Source organism: Macaca fascicularis, chromosome 10, assembly GCF_037993035.2.
Source record: "Macaca fascicularis isolate 582-1 chromosome 10, T2T-MFA8v1.1".
Taxonomy (NCBI): Eukaryota; Metazoa; Chordata; class Mammalia; order Primates; family Cercopithecidae; genus Macaca; species Macaca fascicularis.
The window spans coordinates 85,411,075-85,429,243 of NC_088384.1; the positions used below are offsets into that span (position 1 = coordinate 85,411,075).

The 18,169-nt window shown below is 53.8% G+C and overlaps 2 protein-coding genes across 10 annotated transcripts in view; one reads left to right on the forward strand and one right to left on the reverse strand.

Moving 5' to 3' along the window:
• Nucleotides 1-1,161, reverse strand: part of SIRPA (signal regulatory protein alpha) — a 45,832-nt gene extending 44,671 nt beyond the window's left edge. For 4 of the 9 annotated variants that reach the window (XM_074003154.1, XM_074003153.1, NM_001284750.2 and 1 more), the window contains 2 exon segments: nucleotides 1,095-1,161; nucleotides 36-123 (listed from right to left, as the gene is read on the reverse strand). In XM_074003154.1, the coding sequence (XP_073859255.1) occupies nucleotides 36-114 (79 nt within the window). In that variant the 5' untranslated portion in view covers nucleotides 115-123; nucleotides 1,095-1,161. 9 annotated transcript variants of the gene reach the window in all.
• On the forward strand, nucleotides 113-7,113 carry LOC141407778 (uncharacterized). Its single transcript, XM_074003188.1, has 3 exons — nucleotides 113-153; nucleotides 552-1,034; nucleotides 3,960-7,113. The coding sequence occupies exons 1-3, from the start codon at nucleotides 113-115 to the stop codon at nucleotides 4,276-4,278; spliced, it is 843 nt and encodes a 280-aa protein (XP_073859289.1). The 3' UTR covers nucleotides 4,279-7,113.
• The last annotated feature ends 11,056 nt before the right edge of the window (nucleotides 7,114-18,169 follow it).

Here is an 18,169-nt window from a genome sequence, read left to right on the forward strand (position 1 = left end):
GGGGAGGGCAGCGGTGGGGAGCGGGGGGTGCTTACCTGACCAGGCGCAGGACGCGGTGAGCAGCAGGCAGAGCAGCGGCCCGAGGCGGCCGGGGGCCGGGCCGGCGGGCTCCATGGGCCGCGGCTGCGGAGCGAGGAGGGAGAGCGGCCGTGAGTGCGCGCTCGGGCGGGAGCAGGCTGGAGCGGGGAAATGACTAAGACTCCCCCCCTTCCCCCCTCCCGGCTGGGCCTCCCCCCGACTCCGGAACGGGCGCCTGGAGCGGCTCAGGAGCCGCCGTCGCCGCCGCGGTTTTTGGAGACCCCCCTCCCCGCCCCCCAGGAGAAATCGAGAGACGGAGACGGGGAGAGACCCCAAGCGCGCGAGAAATAAAGCCAGGGGCGGCCAGAGAGAGGCGGCAGGAGAGAGAAACAGACCCAAGGGAGCCAGGCAGAGAGCCAGAGACACAGAGAGGCGAGAGGGGGAGAAAGAGGGGGAGAGCGAGCGAGCGAGGAGTGAGCGAGGCGGCGCGCAGACCGAGACAGACAGCGCGGGAGAGAGGACCGCGCGAGCAGGGGCGAGGGGCAGCACGGCCGAGCCCGGCCGCGCGGAGCCGCCCCCGCCGCTGCCCACCTGCCCCGCCCGGGCTCCACACGGCGCGGGCGGCTGAGCTCGCTCCCGGCCCGCAGTCCCGGCCGCTGCCCCCGCCCTCCCGGCAGCCCGGCCCCCTCCCTCCTTCCCTTCCCCCCTCCTCCCGTCTTCCCGCCGCCCGGGGAGGCTTCGGGGCTCCGGCCCCGCCGGCACCTTCTCGGCGAGCGAGCGCCCGCCTGCGCGCCAGCCAGCAGCGCGCCCCGGGGGAGGGAGCGAGGGCTGCGAGCAGCGCGCCCGGCCGGGGAGGGCAGCGTCGCCCCCCGCGCCGGCGCCCGAGCCCCGGCACCCCCGCGCGGGCCCCCGGCTGCTGCCCGTGAAGGCGGCCCCGCGAGCCGCCGCAGCCCGCTCGGGCTCGGGACTAGACGAGCCTCCGGCTCCGACGATGTACCAGTTCAGAAGCCCGCGCGGTTCGTCCCCAGCCCCGACCCGTCCCGCTCTGCCCCTCCCCGTCCCTGCCAGGCTCGGACCTGCGCCGCCCGCTAGGGCTGGAAGGCACTAGAAGCGCCGCCGGGGCTACCCAGAGGCCGGGTCCCCGCTCCACTTTGCGCAAACTTGTTTTTCTAAGGTCAGCGCCGCGAGCTGGCTACATCGTCCTCTTAAGGTGGACTGGGGAAGTTGCGGCCGACCTCCCCTCGCCTCCGGATTCTGGCCGCGCGTCTACTCCCCGCTTCCCACTGGCGAGAGGCTGGAGGCGGCGAAGGAGTCGGGGAGTGGAGGCGCGGGGGTCGGGGGGTGTCTGCCTTTAACCCTCCCCAAGAGGTCGTGCCTCTGAGCCCCAAAGCTGAAGGCCCCTCTTGGGGATGGGTGCGGGCCGGAGGGGCCCGATCCTTTCAGAGCCGGGCCGAGGTGAAGGAAAAGAAGGAAGTAAGTGAACGCAGGGGGAAGGGGAGAGGAAGAAGAGAGTGATGGTACAAAAATAGCGTGTGTGTAGGAAGGACTTCGGTGCCGCCTGGAAAAGAGGAGCGGGGAGGAGAGGGAGCGAGAAGGGGGCTGTGGCGGGGAACCAGAGGGGAAGGGCCGGGGCCTTCCCAGGGAGGTGGGAGCCCCCTGGCCAGGTGTCTCGGTGGTGGAGGGCAGATTGAGGGGGTGGGGAGGCCCAGGAGGGGGCGTGTGTGGGAGAGCGGGGCCCTGAAGGCATGGGTTCCAGGAGAAGGACAGGCCCGGAAGAAGATGAGGGGTGGGAGCCGGAGCCAGAGGCTTGGAGTTGGAGAGGACAGAATCTCGGTTTTCCTGGAGGGAACGCCGTTCCTGTAGCAGCCAGGTCAGTGATGGGGAGTGTCAGTGTCCTGGTCACCTGGCAGAAGTAGGCTCCGCATTGTGGGAGGAACACGAGTTCAAGACCCGCTGCTAATGGGAGAGAATTTTGCTTCACGCAGTGGCAGTTAAGAGGGTAGGAATAACACAAGGTGAGAGAGGGCCCAGCCCTGTAAATGGACAGAACGTTGAGGCCCAGAGAGGGAATAGGTTTGCTTAAGGCCACACAGCAAAGCTTGGGGTAGCAACAAGATTTGAATTCCTGATTCCCAGGTTAAAGACCTATGCAAAGTAGCACCACCACCTCCCCTCCTGCCCCAAGCCTCCTGGTTAAATGCCTGGTCCTGCTGTTGTGCAGGGGGGCAGGGAGGGTGCCACACTTGAGAACATGGGCTGAACTCCCTGGGTTCAAATCCCCTGGTTACTGTTATGAGCTGGGTAGACTGGAAAGTACCTTACCTCTTCTGTGCCTCAGCTTCTTCATCTGAAGTGAGGCCAGCGTGAGTCTCAATTGTGAGGATTAGATGAGTTAATATTTGTAAGACGTGTTAAAAAGAGCCTAGCATATACCAAGTGCAGCATAAGCATTTGATAAATAAGTGAAGTGTTTGACAGCAGTCCTTGAGAACCCACAGGGTTTTGGGCAGCATTTGAAGTGCAAGGGAATTTTCATTTCTTTGGGTGTGGGAGAGCACGAGGTCCCTGTCCATGAGGAATTTATATTCTAGTAGGGGAGACAGATAAGTGGACAAGTAGAAATAATTAATGAAGAACAGAAGACTGAACTTAGAGAAGGAGAGGGGTGAGCGTATTTTGATAAGGGGGCCAGTAGGACCTCCCTGAGACATGGGTTGCTGAATCACAAATAGGATCAACAAGGGGAAGATTTGGGGAGAAAGATGTTCCAGGAAGAGGGCCCAGCACAAGGAGGGGAAGGCCCCTGGCGGCTAGGCTGGAGGAGAGAGAGCACAGCATGCAGGAGTGGGGAGGGTGGGATGGTCTCCAAGACCTGGGTAAAGAGCCTGCATTTATTCTGCAGTTGGGAGACCCCTTGAGGGTTTTCAACATGGGAGGGCCATGTCTGATTTATGTGTACAAAAGGCCACTCTCCAAACGTAGGGTGGACTGGAGAGAGGAGCGTGGAATTGGGCACCAATGAGAAAGGATATTGTTCTGGGATTATCCTGGTATCTGATGTGGGGGCAGGGAAGGTCTCCATCTCTTCAGGCCACATCTGGTCTAGACCGTGAAGGTGACCAGGGAGGCTCCTGGGAAAATTTGTCACCAGACTCTATCTGGGGTGGGAGTGGAGATCGAGGCTGCTGATGAAGTCAGAGAAGAGGCAGCCTCCTGCCCTGGACTTCCAGAAGGCTCTGCTGTTCAATTCCCCAAGACACACACACACTCACAAACCTGCCCAGGGATTAGGAAACTGGGGATTAGGGAAAGATAATAATTGAACCACCTGCTATTTATATATAGTACCTTTGGCAAAGGCGCTCAGCAGGGCTTCCCTCACCTCTCCCTCAGGAGGGGGCCCTGGCCCTTGTTCTCTGTCCACATAAAAATCATCCTTGGCCAATCTCAAGGCTGAGAAGCCACTGAGACCCACGGGCCATGGGTAAACTGAGGTGAGGGGCAACTTGTCTGAGGCCACACAGAGAGATTATGGCAGATAATTGACGTGAATCAGCCACTGCCACAGCAAGAGGTCTGGGCTGCCCTACTTTAAAATCTAACTGCCTTCACACATATTCATTCATGCACTCAACAATGTTTATTAAGCATCTGCTGGGTGCCAGGCACTGGGAATGCAACAGTTGGAAAACAGATAAAAATCCCTGCCCTCAAGGAGCTGACATTCTAGTGGGAGGAAATGAACTGATAAGTTCCTCAAATGGGATGGGTGCTACGGGGTGGGGGGAATTAGCCAGGGAAGCGGCCCAAGAGCGCTGATGAGAGGGATAGATTGCAATTTTGAAAAGGGATCAAGGAAGGTCTCACCGAGGAGGTGAGATGGGAAGCCAGGGGTGGTTGCATCCCTGCATTTTCTGTTTGACTCTTCCTCTTACTCCTAGAGGGCACAATCTGTCAGCAAATCCTGCCTGCTGGGCCTTCTCATCACAACCAGAGCCAAACCACTTCTCAGCACCTCCGCTGCTTCCGCCCTCGTCTGAGCCTCCACCGCTCTCACCTGGGCGCCCTATTTCCACCTTGTGCCTTCTGTCGATTCCTCGACTCAGCAGCCTGAGGAATCCTTGCACAGAAGTCAGATCACATTCCTTCCCTGTTGTCAAGGGAAGAAGACAAATGGGCATGAGGAGGAGAAGATCAGGGGCTTGGAAGCCAAGATTTTGCCGATTTGACTTATGCAACTTGGGCAAAACAAAATGTTGAGCCTCAGTCTTTTCATCTGTGAAATGGGGATAACAAACTCTGATATGATGGGGTCAATAGTGACAAAGAAGTGAAAGCAGCCATGATAGCATGGCAGGGCCTATCTGGAGTTTGGCCATTGCAGGGGGGTGGATGACATCCTTGTGTGTTCTAGGCCCTTTGAAATACGTTATCTGAAGCCTCAGCAACTCCACGGGGTTCCCAGAGGTGAGGAAACATGCCCAGAGACAGAACACGACTTCACCAGGGCCACCCTGTGGGGCACGCTGGCACCTGCACAGCCCAACTTCACCTGGTTCCAGCCCTGCCCGCGCTCTGCTCCCCACTTCCCGTAACCCTGGGCTGGCGTCAGCAGGCAGGCCTGCCAGGAGGCTGGAGCTGCCAACGACCTATTTTTCTGGGCAAGAAGAGCCATTTGGAGTTAGAGGTCTCAGCTGTGGAGCCAGAACAATAAAAATAAAAACAGCGTGGACTCCTGGGCAGCCTGGACCAGGGAACCAACTGCCCCAAGAGTTGCTTGCTGCTCACCAGGCTGAGGAACAAGTGGGGTGGGGGGATGGGAGATGGGAGTGACCTTACTGAGCCCCTGCTGTGTCCTCTGGCCCTTGCAGAGTAAGGATAATCTCCAAGGCTCACAACAGCCCCTTTCTCTGGGTTGCCAAACCAGTCAGGATTTGAACTCAGTTTTCCAAACAATTCCCATCTGTTCGGCATCTACTATGCTTTACAGACTGTGACATTCATACCACACCTGGGAGGGTGAGCTAATCATTCCCTCATTTTACAAATGAGGCAGCTCTGCTCACACGCCACCTCCTTGAGAGGTCTTGCCAGACCACCCTGTTAAAGTAGTCACCCCCACCCCTGCCCAATATGCCCTACCCTCTTCCCTACTTTATTTTATCTTCATAGCATGCATCACGACCTGCTAATATTGTGTGTCTCCATTGCATTTTTTCTGTCTCCCTAACTAGCTCCAGGTCAGTTTATCCTAGTGGCTTGCACTCCAGTGGTCTCTCAGACTAGCCCCGTAGGGCAAGTTATTTTGATGATCTGTGCTTCCTTTGGGGTAATGATAGGACCTTACCTGAAAGGGTTCTTGTGAGGGTTAAATGAGTTAATATAGGTTAAGTGTTGGCCACTGCCATTGTTTTGTCCCAGAGCTGCAGCCCCAGGCCCTTCAACAGTAAACAGTAGGTTGTCAATAAATATGTATTAAATTTTAAAACTGAGCTGGGCATGGTGGCTTACACCTGTAATCCCAGCACTTTGGGAGGCAGAGGTGGGAGGATTGCTTGAGCCCAGGAATTCTAGGCTGCAGTGACCTATGATTGCTCCACTGCACTCCAGCCTGGGCAACAGAGCGAGACCCTATCTAAAAAAGTAAAAATAATAAGTAAATAAATGAAGTGCTCTGCCCACGATCCAATCTCAGGGCAAGGAATTGGCACAACCTGGATTTGAAGGTGGGTCTCTATGAGCCTGTGCTTCAATCCATCCCACTTCATAATCACCTCTCCACAGGCCTCCCTCCAACCACAGCTGTACAGGAATCAGAGCTTTGGTTCTACAATGTGAGCTGATACCAACAGCCCCTGGAGGGAATGTTAAAACACTGATTCCAGGGCCCCAGCCATGGAGTGTCTGATTCAGTAGGTCTTAGGTAAGGTCTGAAAATTTGCATTTCTAACACGGTCCCAGGTGATACTGATACTACTGATTCAGGGATCACACTTTGAGAACTGCTGAATAGACTGCCATTCAAGCCAAGGTGAGACTCCTTTGTAAGCCAAGCCCCAGTTTCCCTGTTGGTTAGTCTGTCCATCCCTCTGGTTTCTGTCTTCCCCTTAGCATGAAGGCAGAGAGCAGGACAGCGCTTGGCTTGCTGTAGAGACTGTAGCCAGTGCTCTGAAGCCTAGGGGCTGTGACAGATTGCCAAGCCAGGGCCCAGGGGAGCTTTGCCGTAATTAGTGCTTTCCTGGGGAAGTCAGCAATTGAGCAACGCAGCAGGCAGGCAGCTCATAGGAGCCCATCAAGGGTGGGACCACACTGTCAGACCCTAAACATTGTTCTCAGGCTCTGGGGACCTGGCTCCACCCAGAGCCGAGCCCAGCTGTGCTGAGCTGAGCCCTCCCCAAAACCTCTGGGTGGGCATCCCTGTACTGGTGGTGTTGCAGGGGCAGAGAGCTGATTGCCTCAGCCATCACTGAGAGACCTGGGCTTGATGATTTCCAGGTTCTTCTCTGGTGCCCAGCACCGGGCCTGCTGAAAGGTCTTAGACGCACAAGGATCTGGTGGATGAAATAAGGAATGAACAGATGACGCTAACTCCAGTTCTGATGGGACAGCATAGCTCGGTGGCTAAGAGATATGCATGCAATTCCAGACTCTGCCCCTCACTATCTGTGTGATCTCAAATGGGTCTCAGCCTCAGTTTTCTCATCTGAAAATATGTAAGGGCAGGATTAATGCATAAAGAGGAGATCGAGAGACAGAGATAGAGAGAGACAGAGAAAATATGCACCAATGCATGGCAGCTGAGAATGATGTTTGTTGCCTACTCCATCTCGTTCTGTTCATGCAGTTTCTCAGGCAAAATACCTTGGTGCCCTCCTTGACTCATCTCTTTCTCTTTCTTCCCTGCCAGCCAATCCTCTTGGCTCTACCTTCAAAATAAACCCAGAATCCAACCACTCCTTCCCAACTGCATCACACTCTGGTCCCAGCACCTTCATTTCTCACCTGGATTAGTGCAGTCACTTCCTCACTGGCTCCCTACTTCCTGGACTTCACCCCTTGTTGCTTCTTCAATAAAAGCCCCCCAGTGGCCTTCCATTCCTTCTCTTGGAGTAAAACCTGAAGTTCTCGATGCAGCTCAAAAGGCCCCCTGTGATACCCTGCTTCACTGACCTGGTCTCCCCACACTCTCTCCCTTGCTCACTCCACTGCAGTTAATTCATCTCAATATTCCTTGAACATGCCCAGCAGGTGCCTACCTCAGGACCTTTGCACAGGCTGTTCCCTGTGCCTAGAACCCTCTTCCTCAGCTAGCTGCCTAGTTTGCCCCTGACTCTTCCTTAGGGTCTCTGGTCAAATGTCACCTCTGCCGAGAAGCATGTCCTGACCACTCAGCTAAAATTGTCCCATCACTTCCTATTCCCTACTCCACTTTATTTTTTGATAGCATTTCCATTTCTTGACAGCATATCAATGTTATACATTTGATTGGTTGCGTGGCTGTCTCCCACTGATGTTTGAACTCCATAAGAGCTCTTTGCCTTTGTTCCCCAGCACCTGGAGCTGAGCCCACACAGAGCAGGGCCTCATGCAAAACTACTGGTAGAGTGAAAGAAGGAGCAGGAAGCAGGATGCAGCTTTGTCCATGAGGGCACTGGTGGCTGGATCCAGGGGCTCAGGCTCTGCCACCCTGAGGGCCTGGCGTGGCCTGGGCTTCCTGAAGGAACAGGTGTCCTCGTTGAACTCCCGGCTGCTTTCCTGGGCAGGGAAGCCAAGACTCTAGTTGGCCTCATTCCTGTACCCAAGAGAGGAAGTGTCTGTCCCTGGGTAGGAACTGGTTTGGCGCTCAGGGAAAGCCTAAATGACACATACCACTTTCTCTGCTGCTGCAGCTTCTGATTGGGACGATGGCCTCTGGGTAGCAGTTGGCCACACCAGCCTTCAAGCTGCCGCTGCTGCTGGAGCAAGGATGGAAGTGGATTGGGAAGTCTCCCGGAGCTCTTTGGTCTGTACCTGATGGGAGCCTCATAGCTGTACAAATGAGGAAACAGAGGCTCTACCTGACCAACATACTGGGTTAGTGGCACAGCAAGGCCATAAACCCAGATCTTTTGATAGCAGATCCCTTAGTCTCCCTCGTTACTCCCAACTCACACCCTGCTGCCCCAATGCCTACAACCCTGGGCTGGTTCATACTTGAAATTCCACCATTATAGTTTTCTTTCTCACTGTGTCTCCTTCCCTCTTCAGCAAAAAAGGTGGTAACTATCCCTATGAATCTCTGGGAATAGATGAGGAGACTGAGGTGCAGAGAGGGAAATGGGTGGCCTGAGCTCTCATGGCCTGTAGGCATGACAGGCCACGTTAGAAAATATTAGTCTGTTTGTCCTCTTTATGTTTCTTCTCTTCGGCTTCAAGCAAATAGTTGGGCTTAGTAAACAGGTGCTGCAGGGATTTAGGCAGAAAAATGAAGGCCCCTTAGTCTTTAGTGAGGTCTAAAACCAAAGAGATTCCCAGGAAAGACTGGGAGAGGTTGGGGGCAAGCACATTGGAGAAGCTGGAGGGGGTCAGGCTGACAGGGGGTGCTGCCCCCACCCCAGCAGGATTGGGGAGGGGACAAGGCCTCCAGGGCAGGCCTCATGGTGGCTCCAGGTAGCCATACCTGTGTCTCAAGGCCTCTGCCCTCATGGAAGACCCCACAACCTCACAGGGTGGCTGAGATGAGGGTCCCTCAGCATGGAACAATGGGCACAGCCTCCGTCAGTCAACAGATATTTATTGAGCACCTACTATGGCCAGGAGCTCAGCTGGATGCTGGAAATGAGATAGTCACAGTTCCTGCACTCAAGGCATTCGCATTCTAGTGAGGGAGATGGAAAGATAAACACGTGAGTTAGGGGGAGGGGATGTTGTTCTATGCATGGAGGTCTCACTCAGGGAGTGGTTTCCTAAGGAAAGTACGAAGGAGAGCCACAGGAACACCAGGTGAAAGGAATGGCCAGTGCGAAGACCCTGGGAAGACCCCGGGATGACAAGTTCAAGCGCAGCTGGGCAGCCAGGCAACGGGAAACTTGTCAGGAGTGAGGCAGGTGATGAGGTTAGAGAGGAAGCAGGGCCCAGTCTGCTGGGCCGTGCAGGCCAAAGTGAGGCCTTCAGCTTTTACTCAGAGCCAGATGGGAGCCACTGTGGGATTAGGAGCCTAGGAGCTGCAGGCAAGCAGTGTGGACAGATTTGTGGAAGCCACCTCAAATGTCCAGAGACTCTCTTAAGACCCTGGATCTGAGCAGGCTCTGGAGAGGAGAGAGCCCCAAGAATGACCAAGGTTGGGCTTGCTTCACGTCACCCCCATGGGATGCATTCACAGACCAGATGAATTTAAGTAATTTGGGGCTTCTCAAACTTTATTCTTGTTAAATGCAGATTCTGACTTAGTAGGTTTGTAGCGGGGCCAAGATTCTGCATTTCTGGTAAACTTCCCGGCGAGGTTGAAGCTGCTGGTCCCTGGACTGCCCTTTGAGCAGTGAAGATTTAAAGGAAAGAAATGGCCACGTCTGGCCCAGCTGTGTCTGTGGTTTGAGAATCATACCTGTTGCTCGGCTTCAAGGCCCTCATTCAGGGCTCTTGACAAATTGTGCAGGCCCTCCACTCAGCCTGTTGCCTCCAAAACCAAATGGGTCTTTCCCCAGCTCCCTGCTTCCTGTATGACACGGGAGCGGTCAGCGTGGGCAGTGGGCTCCGGAGCCAGCTTACTTGGGTCCAGATTCCAGCCGTGGCAGCTACAGGTGGCAAGACTGTGGGGAAATGATTTTATTTGTCTTATTTAGTTTCTCATCTACAAAATGGAAAATTCATGATAGCTTCTTTACAGAGCTATTTGAAGATTCAAAGGAATAATATATAACAAAAGTCTGGCACACAGGAGGGACTTAATAAATGTTATATCACTTTCCCTTCAGTTTCACCTGTCCTTTAAAGTAGTGATCTATATACCTTTATCCATTATTTCAAATTTTTATATTTTTGTGTGTGTTCTATGAAGTACACAACAAAGAAATATATAAAAATTTGTAACAAGTATCAAATATACATTGAGGAATACATGTTTAAAACATTTTTGCTAATAGGGAATATGATACAAAAAATTTTGAAGATCACTGTTTTGAAGCCCAGTGGAATTGATAGAAATAGAGACTCTCAGGGCTGGAATCGATTTTAAAGACCTTCAATTCCCCTGGCACCCACTCTCCCATCTGATGCCCAAAACCCTTGGTTGCACTAGATTGCCTCCAGTGGTGGGGAGCTCACTACCTTTCCAGGCAATCTATTTTGTAGAGCTCTGGGAAGTTTCCTGAGCCCAGTGCCTATCTGTATTCTAGCTGCCTCTGAGTTCCCAGGAACTGACTGAACTGCTCCTCCTCTTACACTCCTGTGTCAGAGCCCTGGGATCTCCCAGGGGCTCAGTGCCAGGTTGTGTGCAGAGTGGGTCCTAAATAATGTCCTATGAATGAGAGCGAGTGGAAGATGAGGATGAGAAGGGTGATTCTGACAACTGTCATTTGGAGGTGTGTTAACAACTCAGTGCTGTTGTCCCCCCTGGAAGTGTGTTGATCTGTGTAACTCTGAATCTGTATCTATTTGTTTGGATTTATTTGCATGTGTTTGTACATATGTGTGTGTATGCATGCATCATGTGTTCTGCTGTGTGGCTGTATATGAGTGTGTGTGTATGTGTTGCACTGCAAATATGCACGTGCGCTGTGCATGTCTTTCTCTGTGTTTCTGCCTGTGTGCCCAGGTGTATGTCACTGTGGGGTGTCTGTCTCTGGTTTGTTTGCATGTGTGTGAGTGCTGCACATGTGTGGGCGTGTGCTGTTTGCACTGTCTGTGTGTGCGTGCACATCTCTCTCTGTTTCTTTGTGTGTCTGTGTGCCTGGGGCCCTCCTTTGTGTGTCTCTGTGTGTGTGTGTGTCTGAATCTGCAGGAGTGTGCTTCCCTTCCCTGCTCAGCCCTTTCAGGGAGCTGGGGTGACTCGCTGCAGCCTGGTCGACTTAAGGCCGTCTGACTGGCAGGCAGCATGGGTTCCACACCCTCCTCTCCTGCTCTGCTGTGCTAATCACTGGGTTATATGCAGATGGCAAATGTGTGGCTGCCAGGCTTGGAGGAGGGACTGTGGAGTGGGGGTGTGCAGATGAGCAGACACCAAAGAGCGAAAAGACAATTTAAAGGCAGAAAGGGGGAAAACAAGCCTGCTTGGCTTTGGAGTTATGGGTGTGGGGTTCTTTCCAGAGGCGTGAATTGTATTAAGAGGATGTGATGACTACGATGTCTTCCTTCCCCTAATCAAGTAAGAGTCTTGGAATCACAGGATTCTAAACTCTCGGAATTTTCGAACTATAGAATACTAGAATCTCAGCCGAATGCAACTCTAGACTCATAGAACCTCTTCAAGGACCCTAATCCTCCTGGGATTTTAGCATCTTCACATGCACGTGCAGTTCTTCTTGTCCCTCTTCTCTTTGTATAGAATCATGGCCAGGAAATGACCTTGAAAGTTCATCCAGTCCACCCCACCCTGGCTCCGGGCAGGGCAGTGGAAACTGAGGTCCAGCCAGTGAGGACATTCTTGGAAGTGTTGCACTGGAATCTTCCCTGGCTCCCTTGCTGGACAAGGACTTGTTGCCTGAAGGGTCTGGGGTCTCATATTACTCTCCCCACCGCCACCTTCTGCAGGGACTGAGTTCCTGGCAAAGACAAAGGCACCTGTGTTCCCAGGATATGTTCTCAGCAGTTCAGGAGCTGGCACAGGCTGCAGGTGTGGGCAGAGTAAAGGGGCGGGGCTCGGTTCCCCTGAGATCCTCCCTTGGTGGAGGTTCAGTAACCCAGTCTGGGGTGGGGGTGGGTGGCTAACCAGGCAGCCACATGCATGCCCCAGGATATTCAGTGAGGTGTCTCCTTCCTCTTATTGCTTCCTCTTACTGCTTAAAAGAGTAGACTATGTCCAGTCGGGCACGGTGGCTCATGCCTGTAATCCCAGCACTTTGGGAGGCCGAAGCAGCCGGATCACCTGAGGTCAGGAGTTCAAGACCAGCCTGACCAACATGGTGAAACTCCGTCTCTACCAAAAATACAAAATTTAGCTGGGTTCGGTGGCAGGCACCCGTAATCCTGTAATCCCAGCTACTTGGGAGGCTGAGGCAGGAGAATCGCTTGAACCCGAGAGGCAGTGAGCCGAGATCACGCCATTGCACTCCAGCCTGGGGGACAAGAGCGGGACTTTGTCTCAAAAGAAAAAACAAAAAAAACTGGCTATGTCCTATCTCAGGAACCCCGGGAGCCATGGACTGTCCCTGAGGGAGGGCATTGCACTGTACTTTGAAATCCTCCAGGACTCACCTACACTCTTTAATGTGGCAGCTTTTCAGGCTCTGGCTACTAGCCATCCCCTCCCTCGCTTCCTCCTTCACTCCCTCCCTTTCACACATGTCCAGCCGCAGTGAACTCCCCTTTTCACCTTGAATCTACTTGACTTCATGCTTCTGAATGTTTGCACAGGCTCTCTTTCCTTTTTATCTCTTCTTCTTGGTGCAAACCCTTGTTCATCCATGGAATACACGCTCTCACTCAATTGTAAGCACCATGAGAAAGTTTGGTTTATTTAATACTTTATTTCCTAGAATCTACATTTTGCACACATTAGGTATTGAACCAATGTTTGTTAAATGACTAACTGACTGAACGTATGGTTCAAAGTCAGCTCATTTCCACTCTAAAGCCTCAATTCTCCAACCCCTTCTAGCTATTTCCCTGGGGCCCACACTACACCCGAGATTACCTGTGGTTGTGAGCCCTTGCTTACTTCTTCACTAGACAGGGAACCTCTTGAAGCTGGAGCCATGTCTGATTAATCTTTTTACCTGTAGCATCCAGTTCAGGGCCTGGTACCCAGCAGGTGCCCAGCAAATGTGGGGCCCTTGCCAGCAGCCTGGCTTGGTGGTACTTGAAATCCCCTGTTGGTCCCAACTGCATGCACCGGTCCAAGCTGTTGGCAACATCTGCCTCAGAGTCTCATTTGCAATTATACGTTCTCAGGCTCTTGCCACTTAATATTTAATAACCAGGCGGCTGCCCTTCTCTGGCAGCCAGTTAAGTCCCTGATTGCCTCTTGTCTGAACTTGGCCCGAAGTGAGGCAGGGACTGCTTTGGGGTTAAGTGTAAAGTCTGTCCTGAGTCGGGGGCTAGCATAAGGCCAGACCCTTGGAGATGGAGGAAGGAATGGCTGCTGGCTCAAGGCTCCTGGGTGACCTTACCAGGCAAGAGGCATAATGGGCATTTGCTCCAACTGGCTCCACCTCTCCTCCCCTGCCATGCAGGTCGATGCCTGCTCCTGGCCTCATAACAGGGGAGGAGGAAGGAAGGAAAATTGTTAATGAGAGAGTCCCTGACTCACATCTGATTGGTCCACGAGAAAGAAAGGGGGATTCCACCTGGGCTGTGTCCCAGCAGGAAAGGTGGTTCTATCCTGTGTGGCTTGGCCACCAGGAGCCAGGGCAGTCCCTGTGAGGGCCTATGGTGCCACAGAATGGGGCTCTGGCAGCCGTGCCAGCCTCTCCTGGCACAAGGCTGGGGAATCCTTCCAAGCTGGCTGTGGAAGGAAATGAGGCAATGGTGATGACCTGACCCTAGGGGTAACCCAAGCTGCTGCCCAGCTCTGTGAAACCCTGCAGGCCCAGGGAGGCGTGGGTCAGTTTTGAAGGCTGACTTCTGCAGCACTGCCAGGGTGAGAGGGCACAGAGAGGCCAAATGACATCCAAAGGTCATGGGAGGCTCCAGAAAGGGGAACAGCAAACACAAAGTCCCTAAGGTTGGACACTGCTACTGAAGCCCGAGGTCCAGAGAAGGACTTGCACCTGGGAATCTCAGACTTTGGATCCCAGAGGGCATTTTACAGGGTCAAGAGACTTGCTTTCCGGGTCTCACTCTGCCCCTAATAAGCCCAGTGACCTGGACAAGTCACCCTGGTGTTTATACTGTCATCGCACATGTTGGGCAACGTGACTGGCCGACCTGTTCCTGCGTGGAGTCCTCTGTTATCCCCTCAGAGGTCATGTGGCCCAGTCCAGGAATCTGAGACCAGAAATGCCGCTCTGTTGATCGACAGGGCTGGTCCCTTTAGAAGGTGGTGCTTAGTATAGAACACTATGCTTTCCCAATGGGCAGTGTTTACCAGCATTTACTGTGTGCAAGGGGCCATGCTCAATAAAACCCTCTGCCAACATACACAGTCTCAATCACCTGTGCCATCCTTGTCCCTTCCCTTTCCCTCTCCTGTTCATCATCCTCAGGTCCTGTGACAGTATCTTTAAAACCCAGCCCAGCCCTGATCCACCATCTCGTCCGATGTTCCCCCGCACTGCCCTCGTAGACCACAGCTGCTCTCACACCCATGGCTGTACCAGCCTCTTTTCAGCTCCCCTGCACCACCCTGGCCCCTGCAATCCATCCCCTACCGGCAGCCAGGAGGCCTTTGAACCATCAAAATCAGATCACGTCCCTCCCCTGCTCTGAACCTCCAGGGACTGCCATGGTGCTTCCAGTCAAACTGAATCCTACAGCCACGCTGCTCTATGTGGCCAGTCCCCACTCTTCTCCATCCTGAGGTTGTCCGTCTTTGCTGCCCACTCTGCTTCAGCCACGCTGGCCTCCATCCTCTCCTCAAATGTGCCTCTCAACGTGTCCTCAAATGTATCCAACCTGGGGCCCTTCAAGGCTGTTGATGTCACCTGTGCCTTAGTTCAAATGCCTCCTCCCAGAGTATCCTTCCTTCGTTCTCTAAAAGACCCCTCCTCCTTACACCTGGCCCCTCGTTATCCCATTTCCAAGTTTTATAGCACTTATCACTTTCTCGTATTTCTTTTATTTGTTTATGTGCACCCTCCCCCACCTGGAATGCAAACTTCGTCAGAACAAGACTCAGTCCCTGTTGTTTCCTGCTGGTCCCCAGGGCCTAGACGGCACCAGCACGTGACAGGGACTCCATGGGATTTGTCAGAGGAGTGATGACATGGCCTCGAGGGATGAGTGTAGTAGTAGTATCCCATTTAATAGAAAGCCCAGCAATGCTAGGTGCCTGTGCAACTTATCAAACTTGTAAGGGTGGAGTCGGGATTCAAACTCCCAGCTGGGTGGCTCCAGCATCTGTGCTTTTGTTCAGGAGGCTGCATGCTGTGGTCATGGTCAGAGCCCCTGAGCCCCAGGGACTCAGAGGTCAATTAGGGGTGGGGGAGGGTGAGGCACTGTTGCTGGTGGTGCCTGGGATGTGCTTCTTGATTTTGCCCCCAGCTGGGGCCCTACCTTAAGGTTAGGGTTCTGGAACAAGGGGCAGCCTCACCCACACCCCTCTGCCCAAAAGCCAGCCCTATAACTCCTGTTGAGGCTGATGAGCCTCCCTGGAAGTCCTGGCTTAGCTGTGGGTCAGTGAGCTCATCCCCTGCCTACCCTGTGGGTTTCCAATGCTCCCTCCCTCTGCCGCAGTCGTTGCTACACAAGTTAATGGAATAACAAGACACTTTACCCATTATCTGATGCAAATACCTTTCCTCGCCGGCACCAGCTCTACAGCTCAGATCTTCCTATAACCCAGCAAACAGGCCTCCCGCTCCAGGCTCCAGCTGAGGAGGCCTGAGCACCAGCCAGGCACATACAACCCCCTAGCTCGAGCCCTGGAAGGAGGGGTCAGAGATGTTCTGCTGACGGGGTTGTGGCATCAATCTTAGTATGTTTCACCAGTGACATACTACAGGGAGGCCCACTGTGCACAGGCAGTTTGCATATTTCACCTTCACATGATTACATACAATTCTGATCCTCACTAGGCAGACACGAGGATGAAAGGCACAGGCAAGGCTGTGTAGCGCTCAAGTGGTGGATCCAGGTGGGTTTCATACCCACATCCCAAAACTTGACCCCTCTCCTATCCACTTCCTAAGGCTTTGTCTGAGTGGCCCCATTTAGACCCGATTTCTCTAATACCTCCATAGTAGGAGTTCTGCTTATAGACAAAGAAGACGAAGGGGGTGGCACCTTGCTCTGTCACGCTAGGGTAAGTGAGACTCTATGCCTAGGAAGGTGGATGTGTGTGTGGGGGTGCAGTTGGGACAGGAGTGCTCCCAAAGCTTGCCCCTTGGGATGCTCTAGTTCATATTCAGTGCTGCAGGCAGGTACAGGGCACCTAGCAGGTGCTGGATCACCCAGATGGAAGATAGACCTCCTCCAAACAATTGCACGCATCTCACAGGATGGCAGGACACACTTAAGCTCCCTGTGCCTCAGTTTTCTCATCTCTAAAATGGAGAAGATAATACTATTACTTCTTCTATAGAGTTGTGCTGAGGATGAAATAAGAATGAAGCACTTAAAAGAGCACCTAGCACATACTCAATGACCGATCCACAGCCATTTTTATTGTCACCTCCAGATCCCACACAGGCAGCTCTGCTCAAGGTCTATTGTCCTGACAAATAAATCGCTAGTTCCGTCTAGGTCAGAATTGTCCCTAAGCCAGTGGTTCTTAAACTCCAGTGTGCTTCGGAATCCAGTAGCATCATGTGAAAAATGTAGCCCCAGCAGGTCTGAATGGGCCTGGGAACGGGCTTTCTAGGAAGCTCCGTGCATCCCATTCTGACACAGGTGGTTTGCAGCAGGACCCAGACCCGCTGCTCTGGGGGGCACCAATGAGACTTTTTCGTGGGAATGTGACTCCTGGTGACCAGCCCCTCCTCATCCCCATCAAGGGAGGTTTAGGATGTAGCACAGTGGTCAAGGCCTTGCCAGGAGACCTGGGTTCAAATCCCGGCTTCCCTCTTCTGGGCAAATGGCTTCCCTCATTTCCTTTTCTGAGATGTGAAGGGCCCACAGTTCCCATCTCCCTGTCTGAGGGTTGGATGAATGCCTATCCAGAGTGGGCCTGAGACATGTTGCACACCCAGCAAGCAGGGGGGCTGCCACCTTCGCCCTGCAGCAGTTTGTCTTCTGAGGCTTCTGTCCCTGAGTGTTTTATTTTCTGTTGATAGATTCCAGCTCATGTTCATGGGCCTGCACCTGCATACAAATGCCAGGAGGACTGGCCCGCCCCCGGGATCTGTCCTCGCCCGCTCCTCACCAAGCACCCAGCTGCGAGTTCCCATCAGGGCTCGGAAGTCCCGGGGCCTCCTGTGAAGCAGGGACCACCATGCTGGTCCATCCTCCTTGGTTGTGGTCGTAGCCGGAAGCAGCCAGACTGCTGGCCCCTTTGAGAGCGGGTGTCTCTGTGAGAGAGTGGCCGCTGGGAGGTCTTCAGGGAACTTGGGCGCCGCTGGGACAATTGGTTGCTGTTTGGGGGAGTGAGGTTGGCAGGCCCTTGGCCCTCGGCACTGAGCTTCTGCCAGGGCCCTGCCAAGCCTGGGGCGGGTTTCCCATTGCCTGCCAGTTTCAGGGCCATTTGGGGAGGGGTCCCAGGGGAATTCATTGCCCCTCTCTTCAGCGTCTTTGCTGTGGTCCAGGAAGCCTAGGCAGTGTCCGCTTTCAGACAGCAGGTCAGCAAAGCCTCAGACATGTTCTGACAATGCCCGCTGTCTGCCAGGCTAGGGGTGGGATGCTTAGAACCAGCCTCCCAGATGCCTTAGAGACCCCTCCAATGGGCTGCCAGGGGCATCACAGGCCATGGCAATGCAAAAGGCCTGGCTGGCTTGAGCCCTTGCATGCTTGTTAACTCTGGGTGGCCCTAGTCAAGAGCCTTGACTGGGGAAACAACTGAACAAAACAAAGCCTCTACCCCCCTGCAACTTACGTTCTCACGCAGGGAGGTGGGGGTCAAAGCTGTGACAGTGTGGGGAAGAAAAATAAAGTGGGGATGGATAGAGGGGGATGGATGCAGGGGGATGGATGCAGGGGGATGGATACAGGGGGATGGATACAGGGGGGTGGCTACAGAGGAGTGAATACAGGAGGATGGATACAGGGGGATGGATGCAGGGGGATGGATGCAGGGGGATGGATACAGGGGGGTGGCTACAGAGGGGTGAATACAGGAGGATGGATACAGGGGGATGGATGCAGGGGGATGGATACAGGGGGATGGATACAGGGGGATGGATACAGGGGGGTGGCTACAGAGGAG

What these genes read in the sequence shown, in the direction of transcription:
- LOC141407778 (XM_074003188.1), top strand. Translation starts at nt 113, where the DNA reads ATGGGCCGCGGCTGCGGAGCGAGGAGGGAGAGCGGCCGTGA. An exon ending in AGGAGGGAGAGCGGCCGTGA is followed by an intron (nt 154 to 551) that starts GTGCGCGCTCGG and finishes CCGCGCGAGCAG; the next exon opens with GGGCGAGGGGCAGCACGGCC. An exon ending in CCAGTTCAGAAGCCCGCGCG is followed by an intron (nt 1,035 to 3,959) that starts GTTCGTCCCCAG and finishes TCTTACTCCTAG; the next exon opens with AGGGCACAATCTGTCAGCAA.